This window comes from Pantherophis guttatus, chromosome 2 (genome assembly GCF_059756535.1).
Source record: "Pantherophis guttatus breed Tessera chromosome 2, ASM5975653v1, whole genome shotgun sequence".
NCBI classification, from domain to species: Eukaryota; Metazoa; Chordata; class Lepidosauria; order Squamata; family Colubridae; genus Pantherophis; species Pantherophis guttatus.
This window is the reverse complement of record NC_142064.1, coordinates 197,501,251-197,515,504: the sequence shown is the minus strand read 5'-3', so window position 1 is coordinate 197,515,504 and position 14,254 is coordinate 197,501,251. Positions and strand designations below refer to the sequence as shown.

The 14,254-nt window shown below is 37.0% G+C and overlaps 1 protein-coding gene across 8 annotated transcripts in view; it reads left to right on the top strand.

The window, feature by feature from the left end:
* Positions 1-14,254, top strand: part of CAMK2A (calcium/calmodulin dependent protein kinase II alpha) — a 148,621-nt gene that overhangs the window by 110,968 nt on the left and 23,399 nt on the right. For all 8 annotated transcript variants that reach the window (XM_087887502.1, XM_087887499.1, XM_034402450.3 and 5 more), the window contains exons 9-12: positions 3,269-3,363; positions 6,467-6,589; positions 7,702-7,785; positions 10,431-10,473. In XM_087887502.1, the coding sequence (XP_087743628.1) occupies positions 3,269-3,363; positions 6,467-6,589; positions 7,702-7,785; positions 10,431-10,473 (345 nt within the window). The remainder of the gene's footprint in view (positions 1-3,268; positions 3,364-6,466; positions 6,590-7,701; positions 7,786-10,430; positions 10,474-14,254) is intronic.

Below are 14,254 nucleotides of genomic sequence, written 5' to 3'. Positions count from 1 at the left end.
TCCCCTGACTTAGGGACAGAAAAAGGGTCCCTTGGGATCTATTACCAGGTTTTTGTCCATTTGTAGCTTGTCCATGGGATTGGCTATTTATGATTGGCTATTTATGAATGCCTTCCCCAACTGGTGTGCTCTATATGTGTTCAGAAATCACTTTGGTTGATGCTTTCAAATAAGCATTTGAAATGTGATAGATTGGAGGGCATTAATTTGGGAAAGCTAGATTCTATATCACCATTAACCTAAGTAAAAGGTTAAAATGAAATCCTATGACAAAAAATATGAGCATGCAAGTCCCTCCTTTGAGTTGTTATTCCCAGTTCTTTTTTCACTTATTCTGCATCATGGACCTGCCCACAGCACATCCCTGCCCACATTCCATAACACATGCGTGCCCATCTAGGCAGGCCATAGCACCCTCCTGCCTGGCCATGCTCACACAGCTGGCTGTAATGTTGCACTTTAGGATCACAATGTTTAATGACAGAAATCCTGGTCCCAATTATCATCGTTAAGTAAGGACCTCTGGTTAGTTATAGACAGTGCAGATGTTATCAGTTTAGGTATGGCATTAAGAGTTTTTGCTCTCCAACATGCATCAGAATAGTTTGATGATATATGCAAACTTCTCCAACTGAGCACTATTTTCTAAATGAAAATAATGTATGGACAAGATAAAACACCTTGCTCCCAACACTCATCCTTGAAGAACTCTCCATTGAAAACAATGGCCACATGTTCCTACGCTTTGGTTTCTCATCAGTTATAAAAAAAAATATTAGGACAGAATCATCTAATCCCATAAGAGATAAAGGTACTCAGGAACTTTTTATGAGGAATGTTGTCAAGGCCTTGTGAAACTCTAGGTATACAGTATTGAAAGGATCTCACCAGGGGTGAAATCTACTTACCTTCCTTACCGGTTTGGAAGTGCGCGCACTCATCACAGGCGCGCGCAGACCTTCTGCACATGCACAGAAGGTTAAAAAACACATTACTTCCTGGTTAAAACCAGGAAGTAATGACACCCGGCTGGGTGGGTGGAACTATGCTCTGCCATCGCTACCGGATCGCCAAACCACCAGCTAAAATCACTACCGAATAGGACGATCGGGTCCGATACGGGAGCATTTCACCCCTGGATCTCACCATCCATGGCCTGCTGGCCTGCAAAAGACTCTAAATGATTTGTGAGACAGATTTCCCCTCTTCAGAATCCATACTGGTTTTTCTTCAGCAAGCCTTATCCTTCTGTGGGCTTAGTTTGTTTTTGGTTTGATTATAGTTTCTTCCAATTTGCCTGGAACATGTTAAACTGCCTGTGCTGTAATTTTCTGGATCTCCCACAGAACCCTTTTAAAATATTGGATGAAGACCGTTATTAATGCTTCACTAGGCCATTAAGGCTTGCTTTCTCCTGCACAGGGAGTGACTATTCCTGATTCCTAGGATTGACTTATTGTAAGAAATCCTTGTCAAAATCAAATCATTTATTCCAGCAGCCCTATTTCCATAGCGGAGCAAAACAACTTAGTTGAGGAAATACTCAGATTCCTAATGTAGCCATTATGTAAACAAATTATAAGGGCAGACTGGATTGCCCTCCTTCCTGTTACGCTGAAAGGAAGCAAGGAAGGAAGCCAGAATCTAGTGGTTAAAATTGCCTAAAAATAGGTTCCACATCTGAAAGCAAACGTATTTGCCAGAAATCTGGTGTTTTTACTGCAACCTTGTTCCCAATAAATCTTAGTAAACAGAGAATTGTTCCTTGTTATTTTCCCCCCATTCTGATAGATGTTAGGAACAAAAGTCATCCTGTTTGTAATTTAACATCTTTTTACAACAACATTCATAATAAAAATATTTAAGTGCTTTCATGCTGCTGATTTTTTTAAAAATGACAGGTTGATTATCCTTCTCATCTTTTCATCTTTCCTATTACCTATTTCCTTAGCTTCTTATGAACTATAATTTTGTTGTTTATATGTCATGATTTATCTTGATTGCCTTTATTTAGTATCCTATTATGATTTATGTTGTTTGCTTATTTACTGAGTTTGTATCTTATGATTGATGATGATTGTATTTTATGATTATGATCATGATTTATCACTTGTTGCTTGCATGTACACTGAGAGCTTTTGCACCGGAGACAAATTCCTTGGGTGTCCAATCACATTAGGCCAATAAAGAATTCTAATGACTGGAAAAATGACAAAAATTGAGAAATGTTAACTTTTATTTTTCTCTCCTCTATTGATAACTAACCCCACTTGGACACTTATTACAACAAAAATAAAGATCAGTGTCAGAAGATCATTGCTTTCAAAGGTTCAGCTCAGCTTTGTCTCAGACAATGGGCTCTACATTAAAGCTGAAGGACTTTAAAACATTCTTTGAATTCTCCATTGATGGGGTATTGGGAGAAAATGCGATCCTATAGAAAGTGATTGTCAAAGCTTTCTGACTTTTTAGCCAATCACCAGGAAAAGACAAGTCTCCTGAAGCCTGGGCTGCCTAGTAAACCTGCTACAGGTAATCCTCGACTTACAACCATTTGTTTAGTGACCATTCAAAATTAGAATGGCACTGAAAAAGGGACTTACGATCAGTCCTTACACTTATGGTATCCCCATAGTCACATGATCAAAATTTGGGCACTTGGGGACCTGCATGTATTTACGACTGTCCCAGGGTTCATGTAATCTTCATTTGCAACCTTCTCAGCCAGCTTCCGACAAGTAAAGTCAGTGGGTGAAACCATTCACTTAATCATGTGACTCGCTTAACAACATGGCAAAAAAGGTAGTAAAATCAGGCACAGCCGCCTTGCTTAGCATTGGAAATTCTGGTCCCAATTGTGGTCATCAGTCGAGGACTTCCTGTATCTATTTGTAGAATTATATCTAACTATTCCTTCCACTAGGTAGATAAATGCAGTCACTGCTATCATTCAACGGAAAGCTGATGTTAGAGCTATTTTTACAATTTTTCATGAGGAATTGTGGGTCTTATTTTCAGGCAAATTGTGATAGTGATGATTCAGACTGAACTGCAAAGAGCTCACACTTATGTCTGAATCCTTGGCATTCCAGTTAAGAAGTAACCATTTTATACAACATCGGGATGATGTTGGCAATACAGGAAGATACTTAGTTCTTGACTCATTTCATTTTTTTGTCTTGCTCACTGTGTAGGCCAATTCAGATCTCCTGTGTCAATCAATTCGTTTCCACTAGTTTATGTAACAATGTTCCCTCTGAACACACAGGAGTTATTCTTTATATTCTACTGGTTGGCTATCCTCCTTTCTGGGATGAGGATCAACACCGATTATATCAGCAGATCAAAGCTGGAGCCTACGATGTAAGCGATCCTCCCTTTCATATTCTTCTTCTCTCTCCCACCTTAATTTTTTAAAAATAACTTTTCCTCACTTGCTTTATTGATGCACTGCCATATTGGAAACCAATCTAAATATCAATCTAATGTTGCAATTAATACGTTGGACTAGGGGTAAGAGTTTGTTGACATCCACATTTGAGTAATTGGGACTGATAAACCATGATTCTGAACTGCTGTTCAACACCAGTTTCATTCAGTTCTAGCAAACATGAACAATGTAGAGAGATACTGAACACTGTAATTCAACAAGATTGGGAAATCATAGACTCCTATTCCAGATTAATGTTCCTCTCAGACTATTTTATATTGTGAGTTTATCATGAAGAAAGCTGGGCCTTCTATATTTATTTAACATATTTCTATGCCACCTTCATCAGGAAAGTCTCTCAGCAGCTTATGTAGAACAAATGCCGATTTAAAGGTCTACAATATGAGTAAATTAAGGGATGCAGTGGCTCAGTGGCTAAGATGTTGAGCTTGTCAATCGAAAAGTCGGCAGTTCAGCGGTTCGAATCCCTAGTGCCAGGGTGAGCTCCCGTTACTTGTTCCAGCTTCTGCCAACCTAGCAGTTTGAAAGCACATAAAAATGCAAGTAGAAAAATAGGGACCACCTTTGGTGGGAAGGTAACAGCATTCCGTGCGCCTTTGGTGGCCACATGACCATGGAGACGTCTTCGGACAGCGCTGTCTCTTCAGCTTTGAAACGGAGATTAATATCGCCCCCTAGAGTCGGGAATGACTAGCACATATGTGTGAGGGGAACCTTTACCTTTATCTTAATATGAGTACTGTGTTTCCCCAAAAATAAGATCCTGTCTTATATATTTTTTTTAACCCTGAAATAAGTGCGTGACCTTGTTGCCATGCACTCAAAAGCCCGATTGGGCTTATTATCAGGGGATGTCTTATTTTGGGGAAAACAGGATAAAACAATTACAAAACAACAGAAAAATAAAAGTGACTGTTTTTATTGTATCTATAAAAGGGGATGCATGAGATTATAGTAAAGAAGGAATAGCAACAAGGAGAGTTTATGAACAATGGAGCATCTGCTGGAACATGATCTCTCTGCGTGAGATGGGGCGATTTTTCCTTCCTATTGCAGCTCTGTATCAAACAAATCTGTTGACTCTGTGGGGAGTTTTCTTTCTTTTTAGGGGGGAGTTTAGGTTGGTAAAATGACCTCTTTGACCCCTCTTTCAAACTAGTGGTATCTCTGTCCAGAATGTGGACTTTGCTGTCTTCAAAATAATGACCTTTTGAAGAGTGGCCATCCATATTAAAATTGTACAGTCCTCTTTCAACAGAGGGGAAGGGATACAACACCACCTATCTACCCACACAATCCTTTCAGCATCTCAAGAAAGTTCCACACCCATTTGCACTCTGATTCAGGTCACCCTGAGAGTACAGATAAACCCCCAAGTGGCCTCAATGACCCTCAGAGAGTAACAACTGACCTCAGAGTGCTAACAACCAGATGACTGCAAAGAATATAAATCTTTCCATTCCCCACAATTCAATCAGAACTGAAGAAGCTTCTTGGATGAGAATTGACACATTTTTAATGGAAAAATAATAAGAAAGTCCAGTTGCTTATAAAAAAAATCCTTTTGGACAACCATGACCTGGATGATTGAGAATCTCCATAAATTATCTTATCCCATTTCAAACTGCTTTGATGATGGGCTTCAGGTAATTTTGGTCTGCCTGATGATGATTTTTTATCTAGGGATCGATAGATGGAGCATGACTCCATCAGTTCTCATTGACATCTCAGTGGGTCTTGATATCTTCTAGATCATCTGAGAAATTTATGAATAGGAAGCACAACTTTGCAGTGGACCTATTGCTAGCTCTCTCAGATAGATTTCAGATAATGCTGCATCCTCAAAATAGAAGCTGTGATATGGTATCCTCCAGAACTCCATTATGTACAGTATCTTATGCTTTTCAACATCTAGAAGAAGTAGCTGGAGGGAAATAAACAAGAGAGTTGAAGCTGGATGCTTTGGTATGTTGATGGTACTCTTTCTCCTTGATGTCTTTAGGAAATGGAATGGCCCTCCTGAATGCCTTCTTGCAGTTAGTAATGGGCTAGGTGAGGGTTATAATTTTTTGAAACTGGGCCCAGACCAGAGAGAAGAGCTCAACATGAGGTCCCTATTCTAGACCTGAATCACTCTCTGTTTTTCAAGATTAAAGCAAGGCCAAATATGCCTTTGATGAGCTCCAGGAAATATACCAACCATATTTGTCTTTCTGAAGATAGTGACTTTAGAGTAACAGTGGCCAAGTTAATAACCACCAGATTTAAATAGAGTAACACCCTCTGTATGGATCTGTTATTTCTGTCTAGTTTGGAACATACTGCACAAACTTATCCAGGGAGTCACCAGGAGTAAAAAAACTGACTCGAAAGCGTGCATGCACGTCGCACACTAACACAGACATAGGCTAACCTCAAAGCTTTATAGTTTTCTGATTGAACTTCCACACTTCCTGAGAACTTGTAAAAATGTTTGCCTGTAATTCCTATGGCCCCTTCTGAAATAATAATGCATGATTGAACCTCAGCCCCTTGGAATGCATTCTCTGCAATGTGGACCAACCTAATACCTTTATTTGTTTTTTAAAAGACCCTTTCAACTCATCTTGAAATTGGTGAATGGGCAAAATGGAGATGGGCAGTTAAGAAATATGAAATATAAATAAATAAATATTTTTGTACTGCATTTAACTGTTGTACTAATTTCCCCCTAGTCAGCAACATACCAAGTGAAAACTCATACATGACTTGAATTTCTAATTCGTTTTTATTGCTTTTAAAATAATGACAAAAAATAAAGAACAACAAAAACGCAAAGCTAATTAAGATAAAAATACATACATCTAGGCTTTTTTTTCCCCTTTGACAATGTGTGTATACAGAATATGTACTTAATACTTGGACTACGAATCATTTTGGGCTTTTGATACAATTACTGTCTCAGAGATATATATTGTGTCTTAATTCTTTCCTGCAGAAGAGAGAATGAGGGGTTTTATCTTCTTGTACTTACAGTTTCCTTCTCCTGAGTGGGATACCGTTACTCCTGAAGCAAAAGACCTCATCAATAAAATGTTAACAATCAACCCATCCAAACGTATCACAGCAGCAGAAGCTCTGAAGCATCCATGGATATCGGTAAGTGCAAAGTGAATCATAGTTTTCTTAGTAGCTGCTTGGATTTTGATAATAATCTCCAGGTGACAGTGCTCTCCCATTTTAAAGTGGAAGGTGGGGCTCTGCAACATCAAAACCCAGGGCCTTCTAAATCCTTTCATTCAAGCCCTCCAAAACCTTTCAAGTTTCCTTTTGAATTCCTGAGAAAGTTGCTCTCTGAACTGCCCTGAGTCTTTGGGAGTTGACACAGGGTACACATTGAATAAATAAACATTGTAGAACTTAAGTTTGCAAAAAGGAAGAAGTAATGATCATGCTGATTTTAATTCAATTTAAAATTAATTTCTTAAAGAAAACTCCATTTTTGTCCTAACCCCATCTACCTCTTTATCCTGAACTTCCCACACTATTTTTTAAGTATGGCTCTTGACCACAACAACAGGTTATTGTTGGGAGGAAAAATTATACCTGCCTGGCAGAGAATATCCAAAACTATGGAGAAAAATTTTAAAAGCACATGAGATCAGTCAAGATGATATTCCATTACTCCTTTTAAAAAAAAAATCTAGTTGGGCTAAATGTTGAATCTTTTTGCAACATTAATGGGGAGCAGCATTCTGCAACAGGTTGTCTTAGTAGAGGCAGGGGAGGGTGTATGTATGTATGTATGTATGTATGTATTTATTTATTTATTTATTTATCTATTTATTTATTTATTTATTTATTAGTTCGATTTATATGCCGCCCTTCTCCAGAGACTCAGGGCAGCTTACAATGCTTTAAGCAATAGCCTTCATACTTTTGTATATACCTGCTTAGTTGGGCTTCCCCCTGCCCCCAGTGGTGTTTTAATTTATATAAAGTCAGCTTATTGCCCCCACAAACCAAGTCCTTTAATCACTGTCTTCTTCATATCACCAATATATTTCAGTCTCTGCAGAAAAGCCAGCTTGTAATGTCTTTCAGTTACAACAACAGTGTGGAACTGAAGAACAAAAGGCAATCCTGTTTCATAGATCATATTTACAATCACACAAAGAAGCACAGCTTCTAATACAAGTTCAGGTTTCTAAAATAAAGAAGGGTTATGTATCCATTTCCATTTCTAAGCATGCTTTCTTTATATCTTTTAGCACCGTTCCACTGTGGCTTCTTGCATGCACAGACAGGAGACTGTTGACTGCTTGAAGAAATTCAATGCCAGAAGAAAGTTAAAGGTAATTATGGGACATGGTGCTTCCCTGCTTACTTAATTGGAAGTTTCCATGTTCATTTGTTCCCCGTGTTCATGTTCTACATCTTTCAAGACCTGGCTCCAGATTAGGCTTCTTGCGGGTCTCTATTTATTTATATTCTACAGATCCAGATGACATCACCTGTAATGGGTAATTTTTTATATTTTCTCATCACTCATCATATTCTTTACACACACATATACAATCACCAAAGAGGAAAAGACAGACAAAAGAAGGGTTTTAGACGGGACTATATTTCTATTTGTATAACTAAATTAGTTTCTATACATGAGCTAGATCTGTTCCGGACAGTATTAATGCCAGGGCCATTAGTTGAGACAGAAAAATAATTATGAGTTTCACTGTGGTTCTTTCAAAAGTTCTTACCCACGTGATCTTGTTCATCTGAATTTGAAAAGCTAACATTTGGTCATTTCCCCACTGGGTGAACATTTTATAGAGATTTAAAAGTTTTCCAGGCCATTATTTTGCTAAAATAAGGAGGGCAGACTTTATATTACATGAACAGTGACTGGGTGATGTTATTAAACTACTTTAGATCACTAGTCAGGAAATAACCCTATTAACCTGAAACTTTTAACTAAAATCTTAAAAGTAAATATTATCACTTCTTGGGAGATTTCTGAAAACTGATATTCAATGGAATTCAAGATAAATTGCATTCTTCAAAGGTCTGCCTTTGCCATTTTTAGACTACTTTTCACTCAGCTGGATGCTGCTGTGGGTAGGAAAAGGTTCAGTTAGGAGACTTAGCAGTAATATCATTATCAGTTTCTAGATTCAATGTTTTCTTGGATTATTTCTACACATACATTCTATGAACTCTTGCAGATTTCTTGCCTTTGGGCTGGACACTAACAAAATTACTGGCTAAGTTATAGATAGCGATCTGTGTTGGCTTTTTATACCGAAATCTGTTGATTCTGCTAATGTAATTTCTCACTAGCTCATACACTTGATTGAAATATTGAGAAACTGTGGATTGTCACATAGTCAGCCAGATATTCAGACTGCATTTGGCATTTTTATACACCTATTGAGTCCTTCCCAAGGACTTGAGACAGGCAGATGTTGAGGTTTTATGGTATTAGAGGTATGTCACTGGATTATTATTATTATTATTATTTACTTTATTCATTAAACATGAAACTTAGTCAACTGAACATTCAAAAATGCATTACAAATACCATTGACTGGTGCTAATGGTTGATATGGGTTGCTGCCAGCCTCCTAGGTATCAACCAAGTACCTATTATTATTATTATTATTATTATTATTATTATTATTATTATTCAATTGCTGCCTATCTTGCTGCTGGGCTACTCTAAGAGGCTTATGACAGTAAAAACACAGGAATGACAGGAAGTGTAAACAGTAATAGAATAGTAAAACAATAAAATAAACAATGAAAATACAGTAATACAAAATGAAAAGAAATGCAGAGGAGAAGGGAAGACAGTCAGTAAGCAGTAAAGACACAGCTCCATTTGACCTTTTTATCCTATGCCCCAAAATTATATTTTGATGGACAATTTCAAATCTATCCATAGCTAGAATAACAGAGGTGTAAATATTGCATTCTTATGCTAATTCAGCTTTTATTCAGTGCAAATATATCTTGCTTTTTTTCTGTAAAAGCTAAACAGGAAGTATGTGACTTTAAAATAAAATGCTGGGCTATGGCAAATCAGGCACCTATAATAAATTATTTTATTGACTCACAGAGAATGGCTATGTTACTTCGGTAATGCATTGAAGTCTTTCCCCCCTATCAAATGGATGTGATGAGACTGATCTATGGGACAATATTCTTGAGGGCTCTGTGTCGTAATAATATACTAGTGGTAATTGTGGTAGCTTTTATTTAGAGCTGCTAAATTGAAATGGAGGAGAAATATATGCTACAGATGTATCTTTGTCAGCATGCCCAAATGCTTTTGTTTTTAATGCTGAAAGTGGAATGAGTTTGGGGCATTATAGTGCAATCGTGCGTTTTACCACAACACTGAATATGGAAGGGTGAGGGATTGGTTGTTCGTTAGGATAATTTCTTCTGTTCTATGACCTGAGACAAATGACTGATGCATCCGAAGATTTTTAATCTGTTGAATGTCTCAAAGATAGATGGCATATTTGAGATTACACTTGGGATACTGTAGGAAATCCTCTTTAATACAGCAAGACATTTATCAGTTACTCTGATCCCATCAGAGTTCAAGTGTTACTTGTTTACTGGAGAATGGAGTTTCATTAACATTGGAAGGAAAGCTTTTTAATCTCTATATAAGATGGCTATAATAAACTTTGTGTCCACCATTTCGAAACTTGCAGTTAAAAATCCCTGAGCTAATATCCAGTGACTTGATTTCTGCAAACTGTTTGCTGTTTCTATTAATATCTCCCCTGAACTATATTCATCCTGCCCTGAAACAGGGCCAAAGGTACATTCCCCTTGTAGCTCAGCCAGCTCCATTTTCCATGGGATGTTTTTAAGAAAAAGAAGATATTAGAGTGGGCGGGAGGGGGGAGGAGGGATAGCCCTGATTCTAAATCCAACATTGTGTCCTGTTTCCCCTTTTTTCCTTTTTGTCTTTTGTGTGTTCCAGGGAGCAATCCTCACTACAATGCTAGCAACCCGTAATTTTTCTGGTAGGTAACCCAACTCTATTTACTTGCTACCTCGTCACTTATTGGCTACTAACTTTGGTTAGAAACTATGGCTGGTTGCTGCACTAAGACTTCCACAAGCAGGTTTGGACATTTTTATGTGATTCCGAAATGACTTTTTTTTTTTTATGTTTGATGAAATGTTCATACAAGAAAGAGAGAGGAAAAAAAAAATAAATTTATGTTGTAACCCACACCTGATAGTGGTGACCTGAGGAGAAAGGTCAGAAGATCTTACGTTACAGTATGTATATTCTTGGACTGTGACTTAAATGTACCACCAATCTAGCAAATGATCTGATCACCTATTTCCCTTACTGTATTTTAAAAATACCCCTAAAAGTTCCCATTTGAATGTGGAAGTAAGAAAGAGTTTCTTTGGCAGAAGAATCCATGAGGACATTTAATACAATCTGCACATTCTGTAGCTCTGCAGGAGGTAGTACTGAAGATGTTGGCTACTTAAGATTAATTCCTTATAATTTTGTAAAAGAAAGATTCTTTTATGCAGTATAGTATTCCTAAACAATACAAATAATTTTTCCTTCAGTAACCCACCCCCATACCCTTTTCTTCACTTAAAGCTGAAAAGCCACTGTAATTAATTATAGCTCAGGCCCCAATTCACAGAGTGTGATAAATGTAAACTCCCTTGGATTAACAGCTCATCAACATAGCTTGAGGAACATCAACTAATCATTTCCAAAGGACATATCTACATATCATTGCCTCTATCATCCAACCACAACTGAGGCAGATAAGGGATAGCTTTAAGTGTTCCATTCTGAAAGTAATGTCTTCCCTCTTATCCCATCTCCATGAGTTGGGTACGTTGATGCCATAGAAGAGGTGGCCTAAAATGACTTCTTCCATTCTGATTATTTGATTTATATAGCCATCCACTTAGCACATGACTCAGAGCAGCATACATCATCAATAAACAGCAATAAATATATACACATATATAATAAGACAGAAACAAATAATAAACATAAAACATAAAAACATAAGACCATAAGATGCTTGGAAAGATTCATCCTGTGGGATCATGTTATTCTGTGACTCAGTGGCTGGGGAAAGAATTAAGGTTACTGCCTTTCAAAGGCAAGATAGAACTGGATCAACTGAATCTTGGGAGGAATGCTGGTCCAAAGGATGACAGAAAGATTATACCCTGGGTCCCATCAAGTGACATTGGCTGAGCAATAGAATCTAGAACATTCTGACCCTGTCAGATCTTACCAGAAATAAATGGAGTTTTTCAAAAGGCAGTTCTGAAGAAGCTTCTTGGATGAGAAATGAAATGTTTCCAAAGAAAAAAAACCTTAAAAAAACCCAAAACAAAATACCTGAGGAAGTCCAGTTGCCTTCTGAAAAGCACCTTTGGGACAATGATGACCTGGATGAATCAGAATCTCCATAGACAAAGAAATGTAGCATTAGAAAACCACTGGCTCCAACTGGTTCTGTGACCTTCCTGTGGAAAAATCACCATCCATCCCAATTCCTGACTGATCTTCTACCCTCAGGCTATGAGGGAGATTGAAATCCAGCTTGTTTGTTTCTTTTTTAAATGGGTCAATCATCTATCCATTGGTTGACTTAGAGACCTGGTCCTGGTCCTGAAAACGATCCTCCTTTAAAGCAAGTAACTGGAAATGTAATTGAAAATATTTGTCTTTAATATTCTGTAATCTGGATAGCCTGGCAGGGGAAGCCCTTCCTAATTACCAGTATCAGGAGCCTTGGCTCCATACATCCTCTTCTCTTGTAATCTTAGGGTAGTTTATAGCTCCCACACCAATCCCCACAGCTTACCCCCTTGCTCAAAATCTAGTTCTTCTCCAGCACTGATCCAGCAACAGTGCAAATCTAGATGACTGATGGAGGGGAGCCATTTAAAAAAAAAAAACTAGACAGAATGACTTTTTCTGTCATCTAGTGGTTGATAAGTTGACTGATTGATCCATAACTTTAAAGAATTAAAAAATAAGTCCAATGGATCAATGAGGCAATGGAAATGCTTGGTCATGGCTTAACCAGAGTATTGCCTGTGCCAATTTTCAAATGCAGGTTAGTGTTGGGTAGGACTGGGATGCAATCAAGGAAACCAAAATTACAGCTTTTACTACAGAAATGTGTGCTGTAGGGGCAATGGCAGAAACCTTATGCGACATGCTGTGGAGATAGCAAGACTTAAGAAAGGACCCAGGATAAGAAGGAACATAGATGTGTGGATGTAACCTAAGTCTGGTTTGCATACTGACTCATACAGATAGACACCAGGGAGATTAATTCAGGCACTAGCATCTTTCTTCTAGCATGTCATATTAATAAATAGTTATTGACTATTTTCTCTGGATTATTAAGTGACGATAAAATGCAAAAATACTTTTTTTGCACATTGATAGAAAGGCTGTGATAAACAAATCAATCAAGTTCCTATCCCTAACAACAGGGCATTCAAACCATCACAATTATTTATTAATAGAAGGTTAGATAATAGAAAGTTCGTTTTACACTATTCTGTGAGAAATGTTGGGTAGCATGGCTACTAATCAAAGGGGGTTTGCCCCAGAATACACCATCCTGTGAGATGAAGCTCTTTAAGGAGTAGTAGTAGTAGTAGTAGTAGTAGTAGTAGTAGTAATAATAGTAATAATAATAATAATAATAATAATAATAATAATAATAATAATGGCTATCCTGCTATTTAGAAATTCTAAATTTGCCGGACTTGAACATTTTGACTCTACAAAAAACCACCTTACTCAGAACAGCTTACATCCTCTGGCGATACCTTAACAGTTCCTAGGTCCTTGGTTAGGACTCGAGCTGCTGAGCTATTAACCAGCCTCAAAGGCTGTGAATCTCACTAAAGATTAACAAATAATAATAATAATAATAATAATAATAATAATAATAATAATAATAATATTTATATATTATTTATATAATAAATAATAATAATATAAAAGGAGCCCTTGGAGCAATACCCAAAGGACTACCCGCTATTTAGAAATTCTAAATTTTCCGGACTTGAACATTTTGACTCTACAAAAAACCACCTTACTCGGAACAGCTTACATCCTCTGACGATACCTTAACAGTTCCTAGGTCCTTGGTTAGGACTCGAGCTGCTGAGCTATTAACCAGCCTCAAAGGCTGTGAATCTCACTAAAGATTAAATAATAATAATAATAATAATAATAATAATAATAATAATAATAATAATATCATTCTAGAATACATGTATTAGGATAAAAATATTTCCTTCCAGCATAAGAATTGCATAGAAGTAATCTATTATAATTTTTTTATTAATTTGTAATATGACATATAAAGAGAATACAAAAGTAAATATTAGGGAAATTAGGGAAAGAAAAAGGGAAGTGGATAGTGAGCAAGGGGGAAAAAAGGCATTGACTTCCAACTCCTTTGGTGCAGTAAAATAAGGCATTAACATCTACCCTCAACTTTTTACTTTTTCATAATGATATAAACTAGAAATAAGTTTTAAAAATCATCATTCAGGAAAATAAGGCAGTTCTATGGAATTTTCCAAAAGAATCTTGAATTTACGGGGAATCTTCTAAAAACAGCTTCTATTTGCTGAAATTTCACATGAAGAAAAATGGATCCACAAGAAATAAGTGGGATCTTTTGATCAATATTGTATTTGGAAAGTAATAAAATGATGACTTTAAAAGAGAAATAGAAAAATGTATGGAGGATTATACTTATGCTATACCCAGAGTATAGG